Source organism: Saccostrea cucullata, unplaced genomic scaffold (genome assembly GCF_032062105.1).
Source record: "Saccostrea cucullata isolate Sc308-1 unplaced genomic scaffold, CSIRO_AGI_Scuc_v1 ctg1016, whole genome shotgun sequence".
NCBI lineage: Eukaryota > Metazoa > Mollusca > Bivalvia > Ostreida > Ostreidae > Saccostrea > Saccostrea cuccullata.
The window spans coordinates 135,354-155,501 of NW_026926521.1; the positions used below are offsets into that span (position 1 = coordinate 135,354).

The following is a 20,148-nucleotide window of genomic DNA, read 5'->3' on the forward strand; positions in this document are numbered from 1 at the left end:
TTTGATATGATTTTTTTCTCGTAAATTACAATCGTCAAAATTACATACTAGTACTAATTTAAATTTATTATGAACTTGGTTTAACTTAAATTTTTGTAGACCTGATACAGACTTTGCCGTGCACAGTGGTACGTTGATTGAAATGTTTGTCAGGGGTTATATGTATATTTCAATTTAATGAAAATTAGATCTTTGATCGGCTAGATCCGCAATCGAAAAGGTTATTTAGTACAGTAGTGTACACTTGTTTTTACGTCAAGTATGTACCATATTTCCTTTGTTGGTTATCAAAAGAACGATATATTGGAATCTACTAAGCTAACGTCACCCTGGTCATTGCACTATTTAAAAAAAATGTTTAAAAAATCAAGCGATTTCTGAAGGTTTTTTCTTCACTTTTAACTAAAGTTAAAGTATTAATGGCCGTTTTTAACTATTATTTATTACAAAATGCTGTATACAATTGAATTTTTTTTACTCCTTTTTACTCTTCCAAAATTTGGTATAACAAGCCCGTGTGATTGTTTCATTTAAAAACCGTGCATGATCGTTTTATAAATAGTTCTTTTGTCCCGACTCGATGGGCGGAGTTATAAAAAAGTGTGGGTTATGTACAGAAAACCCACACTTTTAACAAAAGAAATCACACCTAACTATGGTACAATTAGGAAAAATTTCACAGGAATAAATCTAAAATGATCTAAAGTTAAACATTATTTTATGAATGCATACTAAAACTTGACCTTCAATAAAAGTATTTTTAAACACAATTTTTATAATCCATATCTTATCGACATGACCGTGAAAAAATATCATTTTATATCGTCCTAGAGACAAGATTTAATTAATATGAATTGTAGATTAGGATGACCTTACGTGAGAAATGTGTTAATTATTTCAATTTTTTTGGTTACGGTCTTCCTTTTAGAGAAACCGTGCAGAATTAAAATGTCCAATGCAAAAACTATAACCAACTATAATAAAAACAAAAAAATCTGTGTATATTAAAAAACCCTAATGCTTTCTGTCACAACAACTTCGTTGTTGTCATAAATCAAAATCAAGAAAAACTAGATGTGCATGTGAATGCATAAAATCCATCATCTTAAAGTTTGCACAAAAACACTTTTAGTATCATTTTTATTTTAGAAAGTCACTAAGCAAATATGTTGTTTATATTGTATTGCTATTTTTTTTTCAAATGGGCCTCAGAGCTTGATAACTGTTAACATCGATTTTTATTATTAAAATAGAAGATGAATAAACGCCTTTGCAAAGGCAAACCCAACTTTAATTGAATATGAATTTCAGGATTGATGAAAAATATTTGAAGCCCATTTAAATTTTTTTTTTATAAAAATCAAAAATACATTTATTATGAGTATCATATATTTCATATTCACATTCTAGTTAATTCAATTGCTGTACATCAATGTTTTATGTTTTTGTGTGTATGTGTACGGTGAGTATTAATCTATGTATAAAGCTATAAATACATACCTGAAAAATAGGTAAACCTTTTTAATTTAGCATTTTACTGAAAAAAAAACACTTACTTTATTGTAGAATTGTGAAGAGACTGTATTTGGTTTGTATCACTGTTTTGACTCATAGCCGTTAAGGCCACTTTCAGTGCACCGACACTAGACGAGGCACTCAGGTTATAATATTCTTTCTTCGGGGCCATCCAAGCAATTCGAAATTCATTCTGTTTGTTGCAAGAGACATAAAATAATCCGATTCCATACATTAAAATGAACGTCCACAACACCAAAGGCACACACTTCCTCAATAGTATCATGATTTACTTTGTTGTTACTTTACTTGAAAAGAACAACGATTCTTAATTTTACGCGATAAATTTATCGTTGCATTATTTTGCGAGAAGTGATGCTTGTCAAATGAAATTTCTCCAATTTATTATAAAAACGTATTCTTTCCCATTCATCGTGTTTAAGTTTTTAAGTGTGCTGAAGTTCGAGAGGGCGAGATGCCTTTGAAGGCGGTAAACGATATATTAAGAATGACAATCATCACGACTTACACACCTAAGAATTAATTATTGTTTTAGGTGTGAACAATATTCAAATCTAATGTAAAATTACACTTGACGACGATACACAAGAAACCAACAGTTACAAACACTCTTTAATCAGCATATTTATGATGACCGTTTTGCATATGTAAACGTTGAAAAATGCGTAGAGCAACGAGTGCAGTATTCTACTTACTGCAGGTTATATTGAGTACTGTAAAGAAGCTTTTATTCACATGCGAGAAATGTCCGCGAGTTTTGCCATCTACTTTAAATCGAGAATATTAAACGCCGCGAAACATTTATTCTCCTTAATATTTGGAGTTTCCTCCATCGTGAAAATTAATCGTCGTAGATTGATTTCAAACAGACGATTCGCGAATAAAAGATGACAAGAATAATAGTTGGTTTACAATAATTACTGATGAAATAAATTTATCATTATGACTGCCGTCACGAGAAAAGGGCCCTTAAGGTCAAATTTTCAGAAATTTACTTTTTGGTAAATTTTGATAGCCAGACTCTTTCTGAATGCAAATGTACATAAATTTTGAAAATATCTCACTTTTTCAGTATTTTATAAGCATTTTAGTAAGGCGCACCAAATCAATTTTGACGTTACTCACTGAAAACGTAATGACGTCGACTGCGTCAAATTCAATTTCCAAAAATTTTTGAATTAACGTTATTGAAATAAACTAATCGTTTTGAGAATTGTAAATTTGAGAAAATATTATTTTTTTTTCTTCCAGGAGACTAGTATGTGACTATTCCTAAGGGATTTCGTATGTTATAAGTATTTTTACACTATTTTAGAGCACATCTAGTAATATCGTAAAGGGGGATATGGGTCTAGACAGAATCTATAGGAACGGTTTATAATATATTCAGTAAGAAAAATTATACATGTTTTAATCAATACGAATTATTCTTTTGAAATAAATCAATCTCACTCAATTCATAATATATATAAAGCACTGGTAACTCTTAAACATTAAAAGAATTAGAGAGAGAGTGAGAGAATCTTAGAAGGACGCCGCGCTCAAAACGGGGCATCCCCTAGCAAAAAAGCACTTCGATCCCGATATTAAAAAGAAAATAATTTTCTTATCAGTCATCAAAATTCATCTTTCACTCACCATTTCACATTCACGTAACTTTTTTGCTATAACTGTTTCGATAGGATCAAAACACTATATATTTTCGGTATCACCGAAAAATGAGAAATAAATGCAGACACACCAAGATATGTAAACTTGTTTTTAAAAATGTTTATTCCGTTTATAAAAAAAATATGAATGCATGAATTGATGTTCGCTACTTCCATGCAAGCGGATTATCAATTGTTTATTCAAACCATTTTCTTCGTCTGTCTTAGTTATGGTGTAAAAATATAATAAAGAAGCAAATGATGTCAAAAGATTGTCTTTAATATGAACGGTTTATATACTGTACCTAAAATATAAACTTTCTTTGAACTTTTACCTTAAATTGAAATTGTCTTTTAACTTCTTTTTTTTTAAGTAAATCGCGACTAAAATCGGACACAAATATTTCTGCACATTCACCTTAAAAAAAAAAAATTGAGGCACCTTTACCCTGTTTCACTTGAACATAACATTTTTACGGCCAGGAAAAGTCATCGATTCATCTTCCTCTGTCACCTAAATAATCTGTCACCTAATAAAAGTTTTTCACATTTCGATGCGACTGTTTAACCAATAATGAAATACTCGTACGTCCAACACAGGTTTATGTATTTTGTATGAGGCGATGCAGTTAAGTTAGGATCTACCGCTCTAATCCATTTCTTTTAGTCATAGTTCAAAACATACATGTACTACTTACTCGATATATCGAAATTAAAATATATATGTATATGACTCGATTTTGCCTGTTCCCTACAACTCAGTGACGTAGCATCGTTTAAAAAGAGGGGGGGGGGCAGCAAGAATAAAAATTCAATTTACCATAAAAAAAAAACAACACGTGGGGATTGTCCAAACTCGAATCCACTTTCGCCATTGGGGGGTGATTTAGAGAAGACTTTTTGCAGTATCATTTTTTTAATCAAACATAATACACTACATTTTGTCCTATATTGCACTAATTTGACTATGCTGCAACAAAAAGTGTGTGTGGGGGGGGACCAGACTTTCAATGAACCCCCTTCCCCGATGCTACTAGCGTGCGACTGTAATATAGACAGTATTTTGCTTTCAATGCAGAAATATTTGAGTTTGTTTATTAATTCCTTTCCTTAGAGTATTTCGATTTCAACGGAAATTTAATAAATGTCCAGATATGCGGGGTATTTAGATACATGTACATGTATCATCTTCACTAGCCAAGGGTTTCCGATCCGATACCTTCTCTACAATAGAGTAGGTATCAGATCGGAAACCCTTAGAGTAGGTATCGGATCGGAAACCCTTGGCTAGCGAAGATGGTACATGTATCAGAGTTGAAGATTTCAACGTAAAACGAGACTTATTTACTTCATATCATGAATTCAGTAGTCAGTGACATATATTTCACGCTCATTAAAATTTTGCACGAACGTCTTTTTTTCTGCAATGAACATCATCCGTGCTAAAATTTATTTTTTTTCATCATTCTTAAATGTAGACTTCTTTGTTGTCTAGGGTTTGAAGTTGTTTATGATTTTAAACATTTTCATAAAATTTGGAAATTACACCCATAACCACTTGTCACTTTTACTTTTTGCTCTACCGTAAATCTGTAAATTTTTGCTGTAGATAAATTTTTAGCAAATTTGCGAGTTCACTGCATTCGCAAAAATATTTTTCTTGAAAATAAATTACAATAAGAAAATGTAAACAAAGCAGCAGTCATTCGCAAAATTTAGAAACGTAAAAATTAATCAACAGCATTTTGACCCGAATTCGCAAAATAAAATCGACGTAAAAATTTCCAGATTTACGGTATCAGTGATTCTCAAAAGATGTCGCCATATCTTACCTTACCCCCCGTTCACACATAGACGCCGCTTCTACTACGATCAAAATGTGGTCAAAAGCGTGGCCGATCGTGACAAATCGCAGGAGGAACGTAGTGGGGTCGTCAGAAGCGTAGTATGATCGCAGTAGAGTCCTCATGATTGGAGAGCTCTACGCTCTCACCACGCTTATTTTGAACATGTTCAAAACAAGCGTAGCGGGATCGTGGCCAACAAGAATCGGGGTGAAGTCGTAAAAAGGGCGTAGTAGAAGCGCCGTAATCGTACAAGCAGCGCGGAAGCATCGTAGAGAGATCTTCATGATCGTAGTAAAAGCGCCGTGAGAACGTACGAACTTACCGAGCACACTCATACAACGCTCCCTCTACGTTCGTACTACGTTCTCACTACGATCTCTCTACGTGCCTGAAGATCCTACGAAGATCTACAATGACCTTACGCCGATCATATCACGACCTATCAGACAAGAGCTTATACCGCTGATATTTGACCAATCATCATCTGTTAACTACATGTAAAGGGTGACACTATACTTGATAATCATTTACAATTGAGCATTTTCACATCTTGTTACAGTTATAATAATTGAAAATGCCCTAAACCTAGCTGCAGATCTGTAGCTCTCCGAAAAATTATATATTGATAGACCGGACTATCAATATTTTTTTTTCGGAGAGCTACAGATCTGCAGCTACCCTAAACCATGTGGTCAAGGCCGAAAAAAAAAACTGCGGTCGCAAAATATGTATCATCGCTAAAATTGTACTACAAAAAGCTGCAGTTTCAAGATATATTTACATCATCAACAAAATCGTACTAGAAGCGTAATGCAATCGTAATATGATCGGCACCACCGTAGCGACATCGCGATACAGTCATCCAGGTCTGTGTAGCGTTGTAGTATGGTCTTCATTGTCGTAGTGGCAGCGTAACGTAAACGCACTAAACACGGCTGCTTGTCGGCAACGGTCTGCGTAACATCGTAGTAGAAGCTTGTTAGCAGCGCGTTTGACGTAGGGACATCGTAGTACGGTCGTAACGAAGACCATAATTTGCCAAATTGCTTTATTTTGACGCCGATCGGCTGCGATCTGCCCCGATCCAAAAAAATTTCAGATCGTGGCTTGATCGGGATGATCGCCGTAGAGTCGTAGCTCTGTGTGAACGGGGGGTTAGCCAGAAATTCTTTTCGCTAGCACTCCGAAGAAAATATTTAAACAGAGAACTACAGTTCCACTCATTGCACAAAAAACTATATATTTATATTATTGCGCACAAAAAGAGCGCTGTTTCTTTATTTTATTTCTCCATGTTTTAAAATGCCATCTCAAAATATTACGAACTGTGTGTTCCTGGTATATTATTTCACTGTTCTCACAACAAAACATCCCTTATGATTATTGTTAATATGCCTCCTGATCCTGATATTGAGATCATCGAAAATTTCGTTTATTTATACTGCCATTTTGGTTTGAAAGATATTCCGTCCGACACACTTCGTGCAGATGTCAACTACGAGAGTAATTTGTAGAGGAGTAAGGTATTTTCTTTGATAAATCTTTTTCGCGATTGAGGTAAGAATTTGGAAGAATTAATCCAGAACTAAGCGCAACTTTTTGTGCACAATAAATGCAGTTTTTACCATGGATGGCACTGTAGCTCTCCGGTCTGCCGTTTTTTTTCCCGGAAAGCTGCACTTCTTTAGCTATCTTTTCGCTTAATCTAAAGTGGGATTTTTTTTCTGGTTTATAAATATCCCCATTCATAATATCACTGTCGATGTAATATATTGTTAATTTCTTCAGAATTGGGTATAATGTTTTCAGAAAAAAGTCTACAATAGCTGTATTTAATAATTCCTGAACATATTACAATTCAGTTTCGATTGGAATTTCATCCATTCATTTCATTGGAAAAATTTAAGAAAATTGAAATGTATTTATGGGATCGTTTTAAATTAGTTTTTGAAACAAAATTTATTTTTAGCAAAATTTTCATGACATCCCCATCCACCGTATTTTTTCCTTAGCATATTCTAGATCTCTTACTGTTGATTTAGTATAAAATTATTTATTGTTGATGTAGAAGGTTTCATTGGATCTCCCATGTTACCAGAATATCTATCCAGTCAAACAGGTTAGGATTTTTAACTTTAACCGGTTGTTTTTTTATTCGGATATTTGTTTTGGCTTGTCTACTTACCCCCCCTTTTTTTTTACACACATTTTAAAATCGACAGTTCACAGTGGAGTGGCTATCGGGGTACATGACTATGACTCACTATGTATTAAAATTAAAATGGGTAAATACATTTTAAATTATGGTATATATTAATCAGAAAATGAGAAGCGCTTATAGGAACGGTAATACGATAAGCGCATAGATCTCTCGCTCGCTCTTTCTCTCTCTCTCTCTCTCTGGAAAAAAAGTACAAGGACGTATATGGAATATACCTTTTAATATTAAGACTTCTTCACATGAATTCAAATTTAAGCATTTGGCAATTTCTCAAAAACAAATATGCAGCATCTTTAATTTAGTCATGAATAGACATCGTTTTAATCACTGTTCCTATCAAGGTGCATGTCCAATGTCGCGTATCAATCAACATCAAGTTAAATGCATGTACTTTGACACCATTATGAATAAATTCACGTAATAAATAGTAATAATACCATACTATATACCTATTAAAAATGTCCGCATTAAATTTCAAATTTTTGTTACACTTTGAAATCTAATTTTATTTCTAGATCACGAAACGAAGTTGACAATTTTTTTTTTTTACTTTCGTTTTTACAATACCGCGACTTTGACGTCGTTTTCTGAGCATTGTGACGTCAAAAGATAAGGGTCCTTTTCTCATGACGGCAGTCATTTATTTAATTGTATAAAAATCTAACATACAGTATGTAAAAATATAAATTGTCATTCCAAGAAAATTTATGTTTTGATAAGGGGTTTTCTAAAAGAAGAAAAATGTTAAAGGTTTTTGTTTCTGGAAAAAGAATGGTGCAACTAAATTGAAATAATATTCAATTATTTCATCATGATTATAATTTCGCTACAGCATAGTATATTTTGAAATAATAGCATCTAATTTTGAAATATAAATAGATGCATTTATTTTATGAGAAAAGAAATCGGGTTTGATGTATGATATGCAGACTTCAAAATTAACTTTGGGTTTGGGCTTCCTTTTATCCCGGTGTTGCTGAACAGGAAAGAGGTCACAGATAAATCAAAAGTTTAGATTGTTAAAAATACGCCGGATTGGCTTTTACTAAATGTAAATTGGTGAAGATATTGCAATTTTATATACATACGATACAATCTTTATATCAAAGAAAAATATTTTGATGTTATAACGAACGATGTTTTTGGATTATCGTCTGCTGTGCAAACACATGGTGCTGTGCGGAAATAGCTGGCTCATGGATTGTAAAAAAAATTACTAACTCTGTAGCCCATAGATATGTATGAGGGTGAAACCATTGGGCGAGCGCAGTTATTCAACATTTCTTACTTGGTACGTTTTATATATTGTAAAGATCTGCTTTTGACGATACAATTTAAGTCCAATAGTTTGCGTTTGCTGCCCATGCTAGGTAAGTGCAGTATATGCAAATACATTTTAAATAAATAAATAAATAAAATAGAATAGTCTTAATTACTCCCCATGTGTCAGGATCGAAATTTGAACCTGGATTTTTTTCCCAAAAACGGTACCCGAGCCATAAAGTGAATAAATTATGACGTCACATACAAAGCTATGTTTACTACAGTACTTTGGTGTGATATTTAAATTGTAAAATTGATTTTATTTTTTCAAGTAAGTTATTGCTGTTATGCCTAAGGCACCATTATCCTATGCATCCCAAAGGATGTTAAGAATTTTCACATCATGACATGATTTATAAAAAGTTCTTCGAACAGTTCAAAGTTTTTCACATGGTTGATAAAAATTCCTTTGAACAATATGCAGATTTAAATCCGAATTTCCTCCATTTGTGCATGTCTATAAGCTCGATGTGCTCTCTATTAAGAATATTAAAAGAAAGTTATGATAAATCATAATGATAAGTTATGTAAAGGTATCAATTCCTGATATATTTAGTTCATGTCAGAGTTGTTTGAAAGTCACTAATACAGAATTAAAAGGTAAGAAAAATCATTTATTTGTTAACTTTTCAAGTTTATATATTGCATGAGAAATGCCCGAACAAGAGGTGGAATGCAACATCAAGGTTGGTACTGCTACTAAAAAGAGCAATCCTAGGTCCATAAATCCTTCTTTTCCTGTTTCCAGTCAGATGACGGCTAGTGAGGATGCTTCAACCAATTATCAAACATTGATGTTCATACAAACCTCATTGCTATTGCAAACAAAATCTTTAGTGGAGCAAGTAAATCAGGAAATGTTTTGACTTCGGCTATGGGGGCTTCTATAGCAGGCAGACATGTGGGTATTGTATATTTGCATAAAAATGTAACAATGGACAACCCATATAATCATAAGATGTCCCTTACAACAAGTATCAAATATTTAAAGATTAACCAGGTCGAAGTACAGCCCAATTTATAAAGGAGGCATATATTTTTTAAGGGTATTACATTAAAGTATTGGTCAATTCCTTTCCAATTAAGTCTTCGCATGTTACCAGTTTGTACAATTCCTAAATCCATGCAGATACAGAGGATGATTGCTCATTTCTCATACCCTGAATCAACAGCATATTAAGTGATTTCATTGATCTATAGCTGTGTACAGTAAAAATATTTGTCATTTGAAAACTTAGTAGACATTATTTCTGTGTCAGGAAAAGGGGCTCTTTTAGATTAGTTTAGACTAATTAATACTTAAACATACTGGTGATCATGATCTGTTAGGGTTCTCAATAAATGGGTTTTACTACAAAGAAAAATGTTACCAAAGGCTCTGCAATAAGATGCAAAATATGGGATAAATTTACAACAATTTTTCATTGGTTAACAAAATAACAAACTGATTTTATACACTTTAAATCACTATTTAGATGATGACTTTATTTTTACTGGGAAAAGAAAAACATAATGCATTATACGGCTTATTGTAAACGGAAAAATTGTCGGGCCACTGAGTGATATTGGTGCCTCCTTAGCTGAAGATAAAACATACAAGAATCACATATTAAGAATTAGAAATATACATTGCTAAATAATTGTCTTGCAAGTTTCACAGCCAAAAGTTAAAAATGAGTTACAATCCGTTGTTGGATTGTTCAATTTCTGTACTAATGCAACTAAATTAAGCATGGCAATAGGAGAATTTGTGATGCAACGAGTGGTGCATCCAATTCTTAGGCCTTCTCACTTCATTTGAATTTCAACAGGCATAAATAGTGATTAGGAGATGTGGTTACGGTTCTTACAAAATTTCAATGTTATACATGTATAACATTTTAATATACATTGATAACATTGCAGTGGTTAGTGTTATTGTCAAACATGCGAATCAAGAAGGACCATGGATTTATTAAGATTATGTGTTTAAATTATGATTTGAAATGCTCTTTTTAAAGGTAAGCAGATTCCAGGTGTTTTCAATAGCAGGTGCAAGTTCATAAACTGTAGAGGCATTTCAGGGACCTGGCACCAAGGACAAAAGAGACACCACATAGCTTACCAAAGAATTTGTGAGAATGATCATGGGCTTAGAGTAGAAAGATTCTGGAGGCATCTTTGTCCACAAATACAAAAGAGTTGTACTATCATTGCAAAAGTTTCTTTACTTCTTTAGATAGGAACAAATGTGGCCACCATTTTTAAGTCACATAGTGCAATAAGTTACATTCTTATCATGTTCATGCTCTTCATATTCATTAGATAAGTCATACAATGTATGTTACTGCCATTAGTTTTCAGTGGAAGTTAAAAAATCTTAAGAATCAGTCACAAGATCAGGTTCATTTATTCAATCAAAATCCTCTAAATATAGGGTACAGGAGGATGATGTAAATACATGTATTACTGTATATAAATTCAGGTAATAGGGAACAGGTAGCAAGGTTATGTTGACAATGCAGTATATTCAAGTAAAAAATGGAATTTGTTGGCCACCTATTTTTTTTTTTTTTTTTTTTTTTTTTTTTTTTTTTTACAATTTTAACAACATGACTATTAAAAATTGTGCAAACGCTCCTACATTAAGTACAGATAATTACATATGAATCTAACCTTTATATTGCTTCATCAACATTAATTACTATTTTTGTTTTGTTCTTTTTATTATGCATGGTTTGTAGTATACTTTGCTTTTTCACCCAAAAATGATGATCATTGCAGTTATAATTCAGATTGCGGACAGCAAAACTGATCCTGGCCAAGGTATAATGTCCTTGAATATTAAGTATGTTCATCAGGGTAAGTGAGTAACTAGGTAAGGATTCACCTTTTATGAGGGGGGTATACTTCCGGAAAAAGTTAGAATCAGTCCATATAGTAGGAAATAAGTAGGGAAGTTCAGTATTGTCGTAGATCAGTTGATTTGGTGCTCCCTTGTGGTATGACTACAAAGATTTACTCCTTTGCAGCCATTTGGCGTATGCGCACACTAAAGTCAACTGATGTGTTAGCTAATTATTATTCATGAGAAATAATTAATGATTGATGGTTGACACTGATCGAGTGAAAATGTTGTGCTGCTGCGAACTGCATTGCTGTGTGACTTGGTTTAATAAGTTGGAGAAAAACTGCATTTAGTATTAAATAATTATTGCAGATTATATATGTGAACAGGGACCTATATACTTGGTATATGGATCCATGATGTAAATTAGTAAAGATTTACTAAGTTACCAACCGCGGATTACCCTGGGTGGTTAATTTGTTTAAATTTGCTGAATTTGCTTGATGATTGATTTGTTGTTGATGCTGAAGTGGGTCTGCCAATGTTGTGTTGATTCGTGCGGCGACCTACGCATAATGCTACAACAATACTCACCACATACAAATAAAAAGAAATAACTTTTTGTGGTGATGAATTTTCTCTATATAAATAAAAGCATCTATTTGAAATATAAAATAGATGCATTTATTTTATGAGAAAAGAAATCAGATTTGATGTATGATATGCAGACTTCAAAATTAACATCGGGTTTGGCTTCCTTTTATGCCGGAGTTGCTGAACAGGAAAGAGGTCACAGATTAATCAAAAGTTTAGATTGTTAAAAATACGCCAGATTGGCTTTTAAGAAATGTTAATTGCCCACCCATCCATCCCATTTTGTTAGAAGTTTTCACAAACTGTGTTGAAAGTTTAATGATAAAAATGTGTTGTACTTCCTAAATGCACTTGAGATAAAAAGATCAGCTGAGAAAAGCTTAAGAATTATCATTATAACTTGTAAAGGCGATTGGTACTGCTGTGTTGTTATAATTTGCAGGAAGATGATCAGAGCCTTTTTGATGTGGATGAACTGGTACCATCAAGAAAGCGTTGGATAGACGATACCAATGCGGAAGTCTTGGATTGACTGCATGATTGATTGCATGTTGTTGAGCGTCCTTCTCTCGAGTTTTTCAAGTATGTGGGGTGCCGCCGCTTGCCGATGGAGAGCTGCAATATTTTGTCCTGTGCTCGACGCAGGAGGCCATTGAGCAGTGAGGGAACTTTTCGTTCAAGCACCTACTGCGACACGGGACCTCGGTTTATACGGCCTCATACGAAGAACTGGCGGAAATCTAGGAGGATCCGTTCTAAATTGTCGTGGCATAGGTGCACACTAAAGTCAATTGATATGTTAACTAAGTACTATTAATGGGAAATAATTGTTGACTAATGCTTGACACTGATCGAGTGAAAATGTTGTGTTGATGGGAACTGCATTGCTGTGTGACTGGGTTTGATAAATTGAAGAAAAACAGCATCTTTTATTGAATTATTATTGCAGATTGTGTATGTAAACAGGGACCTATATACGGTCCCTGATGTAAATTAGTAAAGATTAACTAAGTAACCGTCCGCGGATTACCCGGGATAGTCAATTTGTTTATATTTGCTGAATTTGATTGATGATTGATTGATTTGTTGTTGATGCTGAAGTGGGTCTGACAATGTTGTGTTGATTTGTGCGGCGACCCACGAATAATGCCACGACAATACGCACCACATACACATAAATAATTATTAACTTTTGGTGGTGTTGAATTTTCTCTATATAAATAATGCACATTACAATTATTTCTTGCCCATATTATTAAAGATAATGAAAAGGCATATTCTTAGTAGTTTAAACTCTATTCGTCCGTCCGTCAGTCTTTCTGTCATTTTGCTGATAATTTGAACACTGACATACTTTTCAATTTTTTTTCTTGGCCATACTTTAAAAAGTGGTGCTTGGGCGTTTCATGTGTATTTTAAAACCGTTTCGAATAAATTCCGAGTGAACTAATATAACATTGACCTTTATTTTGTTTTTTTAGACGCTGGTCTATTTATGAAAAATTCCACAGTATGCTCTGAATTGGTAACGTATGTAATGTTGCATTCTCTTCTCTATCTGGATAACCAGTTTTTCATGTTTTTTATCATATATAACATGCATATAAAAAGATGTTTACATTTGTAACCTAACTTTCCTTAAATCATTTTCTAAGAATGATAAATGGATGCAATACGATACTTAATTGACTACAAAAAATTGATAATTGCTTAGCGCTATGTCGTATGTCAGCAATATTTCGGTGGTAATATTTTTATCACCTAAATTGTGTAGAGAAGAAACATACCTATCATAATAATTCCTTGAATATTTATTGATTAATAATAACAGCCATTGCTATCTAGTTTTATAGTTATACTGGTTAAAAAAAATCCAACCGACTTACGAGACTTTATGATCCGCCAAAAACGTTGCATTAAGCCGTTGATGAAGCTGTATTGCTGACAACGCTGCTCTTAATATGCTCACGCTAGATCCTGCACTGAGTCCGTAATGCTCTTTTTCCGGAGCCATCCACGCGATCCGAAATTCTCGTTCATTGGCGGAAACGAAAAGAAACATACATACATAATCAAATTCATTTCACATTGTAGTATCCCGGAGAGTTTAAAGAAAGTATGTTTTCAGTTTTTTAAAAGCTACTTTGAGGCCATGCTTAGACGTGTGTTTTAAAGTTATGTTGACATTAATCACGTGCAATGCAGAAAGGTAATTTACATTTCTGACGAATAATTTGATTGTCCGCTGCCCATTAAGGTAAGTCACTCGTCAGCTTTTTAGAAAAGTTCACGCAGAAGCTTTTACTTCAAAACTTCTTATTAAAATTCAATTTTTATAACATATTTAAATTCAACAATGTAAATTTTTTAACATTCAATTAAAAAACTGCTCAAAAATCTACAAAGAAGCAAGATTTATGAGGGACTATTTCTTTTGGTGGAAGGATATTTAGCAGAAAATTCTGCAAATCTGCACATTTATAAAATTTAATGTAATGGAAATTTAGCCTCACATACTTTTACTCGGAGAATATTTTCCGTTTTGATATTGCTAAAAATATTTGACATAGGTCTTAATTTGCTAAAAATATTTAACATAGGTCTTAATTTATATTTTTAGAATAAGTTTTACACCTTCCCTCAACAAACTTTTCCAAAAAATGAAAATATATTAAAGAAGTCAAAGTCAAATTTACACCATTTTTTGCCTGAAAATCACATATTTTGACAAATATTTCAAAATTCACATCACTGACCCCACTTTGTTCTTTCATTATTTTAAACTACTCGATACTTGTGACTGATCAGCACTCAAGTCGTAAAATGTTTGAAATAAGAATTTTTTTTTATTGCCTTATTAAGTTTTTAATACCCCAAATATGTTATTTTTTAAGTGCAAAAAGGTCACACAATAATTTACGCGCATTGATTTGCAAGATTTGTTTAATAATAAATATTATTCAAACTATTTTACGTTAAATAAGATTATATTTATTGCCATGCTTAAATTTAATCAAATATAATAAGGGTTAAAGAAATTAACCAAAGAGATGAAATTTAAGTGCAAAAAGGTAAACTAAAATGTACCGTAGATCAGTGGGATGCACACTGACCCCCTATTTTCCTTGCGATTTTGAGTTACACTTTATGAGTACTTATCCAAAATATACTTCTCAAAAAATCCTTGATATAACAAATTTCAGGAGTGACTTAACTTAAGTAAAAAAAAGAAAAAGATCTACATGTTGAAGAGCTTATTTGGAACGTTTGATATATAGCAAATGCGAAATGCTGAAAGGCGATTGAGTTGAACCAAGTATTTGTATATTCAACAAACTATAAATATTGCATGAAGTTAGAGCACGAAACACATGGGCTAGATACGTACGTCATCCTCAAAGGTTAAACACTTATATACTATCTTACTAAGAGAAGAAATATATATCTATGGTTAAACGCTGATTAAGCTGTGTTTTTTCTTTCAATTAATAACATCGAAAAAATAAGATGAACACATTTCAAGTAAACAATTGAAATTATATTTGTATTTTTATACAAAATACCATTTCTCAACCAAGTAAATAGTCACTTGCCTCATATCATTAATTTTCCTGACCTTTAATTCTCTTTTCATAGCTTTTCCCTAAATACAAAACATTGTCAGGAAATAATAGGCGAACAAATATTTTGGTGACTATAAATTTTTTTGCGCTTCATAAAACTTATTCTTGTTAAAATTAATGGTGTTTTTTAGTTGATTTTTAAAATAAAAGAACAAAAAAAGAAACACATTATTTTAAACAATATATGTTAAAGTTTATTCATCAGAACATACACTTTGGAGTAATTTTGAAAACTTAATTCATACCATCTCTCATTCAAAGTTTTTTGTCATACACCAAATTTGATCATATGGTAAAGTCTGAAAGATAAAATCAACTGGTTCCAAGAAATATTAAATAAATTCATACATGGCATATACGCATTTCTACGCATCTGACTTGAAAAACGCGTATAGTGTGAAAAACATTCATAACTTCGTTTATATATTACAAATATCAGAATAAACCTTGCATCGTCGGAAAAAAAATTAATTACGATAAAATAATATATAAAATTTTCTCTTATTGGTTGCATCAGTTTTTTGCTATCTTGTGCTAAACTTTGCGCACTATTTGAGCGATTTTGCCATTATCGAAATCAATACCGTGGTTCATGTAACACGTTAGAATGTACAAATGTTAAATTCTAGTTATAACCTGCCGACCCCACCCCCCCCCCCCCCCCCCAAAAAAAAAAAAAAAAAAAACTTAAAATTGATTGTAAAAATATGTACAAGATGCTCATAACTTTCGATACAACAATAAAATATTTTTTGATATATTCAATTTAGCATTAAAAAAAATGAAACTCATTCTTTAAAAAATTGGAAATACCAGTATAATTATGGTGTATTTCGTTGACATGGCTACTGAAATAATATTTTTATAATCATTTTCAGAAACTACACAATACCTACTTTCTGAATATATATACATTGGTATAAACAAAAACTACAAGAAATGCTTAAAAAATGCATTGAAATATTAATATCAATTTTTCTAGAAATGCTTAAAATCTTTGCCATGGAAGGAGTTTAATGAACTTATTATCCAAACTGTCGCCCACGTGGCGCAGTGGTTAGAGTGTCTGCTCTAGAGTCGCAAAATAAGGAGTCAATCCTTGCGTCGCATGTTCGAATCCAACTGTGGGACGTGGTGACCGGTCTTTCGGAAGAGACCTATAAATCGAGGTCCCATGTCGCATAAGGTGATGGCAAGAAAAAGTTCCTCCCTGCTCAACGGCCCTCAGTGCCGAGCAAACGATAAAATTTGCAGCTCTCGACTGGCAAGTGGTGGCGTATCCATATTTGTGAAAAATTCTCAAAAAGGACGTAAAACTATATACAACCAATCAATCAATCAATCTAAAATGTTGCATTGATGACATGCAATATATTTATATTAAATCATTTTATTTATAAAAGAAAGTCCGCGCCTTCGTGAATGTTGCAGAATTAACTCCGAGGTCGATAAATGATGCTTGAAATATAAAAGCCGAGGAGGTTTTTCTGCATCATTCACGACAACAAGGACTTTATTTCTATTCTAATACATGTACGAGGGTCATTCAAAAAGTTCGTAGACTTTTGTCCTAACTTTTTAATTTAACGTCATATTATATCCAAATTTGGTACAAATATTTTAACAACAGATTCAAATAATTTGAGTAAAAAAATTGGAATGTATCCTCATATTTATTAAAATTACTAAGGATTTAGAACAGCAAAAATGGGGTCATGGAGCACCGTCAAAATTGAGTAATTTTCTAATTTTCACTTTATAGTATTTACAGTTATAACTCTAATAAATGGAGCTGAAACGAAATTTAATTTAATTTACGTGTTTAAATAAAGTATTGCTGTATTAATTAAAATGAAATCAGGTTATGTAATATCTCGTTCCATTTAAAAGCTATCAGCTCTTAATAAATATGGACTTGATTAAAAAAGGCAAAAACTATGTGTTTAAATTCAAAAGCAAGTAGCAATAAAATTAGACTTTACAATGAAACTTATTTACAAGCTTAAAAAATCCTTATAAATCAGGATCTGTATGAAAAAAATCTGTGTATTTGTATTAAGTTGAAAATACAATTTTTGAGTTGTAGCGAGTTTGAATCGGACGATGGATTGTATGCAAAGAAACAGTTTAAAGTTAAAAATATTGTCAAAAGAGTTAGGAACGTCATTGAACATGATATGTGCTTCACTGTTGCAGAATTAAAAGAGTCATTTGGTAAATTAAAGAATTTGAAAACACTGACAATCTAATTCAAGCTGTATTTGTACAATTGTACAATTGTTAGCAAACCAAGTGTTAAGTATTGTGGATATGTGTTTTGAATGGAGAAGACGCAACAAACCATGTTTGAAGTAATAAAAATGTGTATACTTTTGACAAACTTTCTCAGCATTGTTTTTGAATTTACAATATTGGTTAATCGTGCTCCGTGGTAACAAAACATGTTGCTTTTAATTTTGGCTAACGTGAGTTCTGTTTAATCAAATGGAATGAAACTTCACACTTCGACAAAATAAATGTTTATGTTTACGAAATTGTGTTGATCTATAATCTTGTAATAATCATATGACGATGAGAAGCATTGTCTACGTATTTTTTGAATGACCCTCGTACTAGCAGCTCTAAAATAGGACTGATTGTTTTTCTATAGAGAAACGAATAAACTCACAATGCTGCGTTAACGCTTTTCCATTTAGCGCCAGAGTGTATTTGTAAATAGAAAACAGACGATTTGTGCTTTCGCTGCATTAAAATTAGCCTTTAATTAACTATAAATTTGTTTGTAGCTTATATAGATTAATCTTTTTGAATATACAATAAAAAATAATTTTTCTACTTTACCCCATCACTAAAATCACGGAGTTTAAATATGGCTTAGGGAGATTGTGAAACAGCCCTGAATAGCTTAAGAAACTACATTCATCCGCTACTTTCTGCAATATACAGTGTTTAAATTGCAAAAGACGACACATTAATGTGGTCTAAATGAATATTTCATTCTTAAGTCTAATGTACATTTCAACTACACATACATGTCTCTGATCTAATATTTTTTTTTGATGACTTTCGTGATTCAATGGAGAATAATGTTAAATGCAAAGTGAGTCAAAATCATATCTTAATTTTAAGATATCTGTAGCATACAAGAAAGACTTACGAAAATTATGAGTATATAGCGAAGATATGACAATTAAACTGCAAGAATTGACTGCACAATATAAGTGCCGGAAAAACAAAGGTTGTATCTACCGTTTCGTTCCGTTGTTTCGTATATGTCAAGGTCACGCTACTCTTATTTTTAGCTCAAACTTGTAAACAAAATTCAACTGGAGCATGCAAAGGTGAGAAGTATGACTGTTCTAACAACTTTTTAAAAAGATTACATCAAATTTTTTGGTCTACATTATATTCATTCGTGGATACCTGAGACCATGGTAACTATGGAAACTTATTCAACATTTTTCTGCGCACGCGTATAATAGGGAGGAAGAAGTACCAGGGTATTTTGCAATATTTTCGTTCTTGGGCAGACAGAAATTATTTTTACTTTTATTTTTCCCCATAAAAATTTAACTTTTAGGTTCTGAAACCTGTAATTTTCTGAAACCTAATACTTTAGGGAATTGAACAAAATTTACAGAGGTCATGCGAAAATTCTACATTTGTCAATTTTCCCCTTTGCGCGTCACTGTGCCACTTTAATAATTATCGTAGTAGAATTAAAGACAATACCCCGACTTCCTTATGAAACAAACAGTTTTCATGGATAGCCTCTCATTTATTTTCCTCTTGAAGTGGAGTTGGAGGGGATGTAGTAGTTATACGCAATCGTTTATGTGTGTGTGTTTTGGGGTGAGTGAGTTAAACAAAACCTTGCGAAAGGATGTAACAAAATCTGCATCGGGATTGATGTTCGAATGCTGCCTTGATTTATAGAGATGTTCTCTGCAAGGAGAAACTTGGCTTTGCGGTGTCCTTGTTAAATATACATGTACTTACCGTTGTTTGTCGATGTTCAAGTTACTGCTATCGAAAAAGAAAGCATATTTAAGCTACGTTTTGTACTACAATGTACTAAGAAATTGTAAAATCTGGTGAAACTTCTGAAATGCCGAATACTAGTATTTTACCGTTTATGTTGTAATGTGTAGTAAAAAAGATGAAAAAAGAAGCTTAATTTAGTTAAGGAAAAGAGATAGAAGGCTTTGTAAACTAGTATTCACAGATCAAAGAGGGCTAGGATGTATGTTTAATAAATAACGCAAATAGTAGAAAAAATGATATTTATTTCTAAATGCCCTGTAAGGTTTTTCCCCATTTGTTTAATTACTTTACATTGTTCAAAATTTTGTCCCATGTGAATCAGTATTGCAGACATTGGACTATAATTAGTATCGTAACTTTTGCATTCCTGTTAAACTAACAATTTGCGCTACTGGCCATCTGGTTTCAAAAGCACTCATATTTTGAACATAAGCAATAAAGCGAAAGTATAGTAAGAAAAGGGTAAGTTATTTTAAAAAACTGT

General features: G+C 32.5%; 1 protein-coding gene across 3 annotated transcripts in view; it reads right to left on the bottom strand.

Moving 5' to 3' along the window:
• LOC134271942 (atrial natriuretic peptide receptor 1-like) overlaps nt 1-14,160 on the bottom strand; it is an 86,395-nt gene extending 72,235 nt beyond the window's left edge. For 2 of the 3 annotated variants that reach the window (XM_062754176.1, XM_062754175.1), the window contains exon 1: nt 1,557-1,780. In XM_062754176.1, coding sequence (XP_062610160.1) covers nt 1,557-1,750 — 194 coding nt within the window. In that variant the 5' untranslated portion in view covers nt 1,751-1,780. Of the gene's footprint in view, nt 1-1,556; nt 1,781-13,883 lie in introns of those variants that run through there. The other variant, XM_062754177.1, reaches the window with a different exon arrangement.
• Between the last annotated feature and the right edge of the window lie 5,988 nt (nt 14,161-20,148).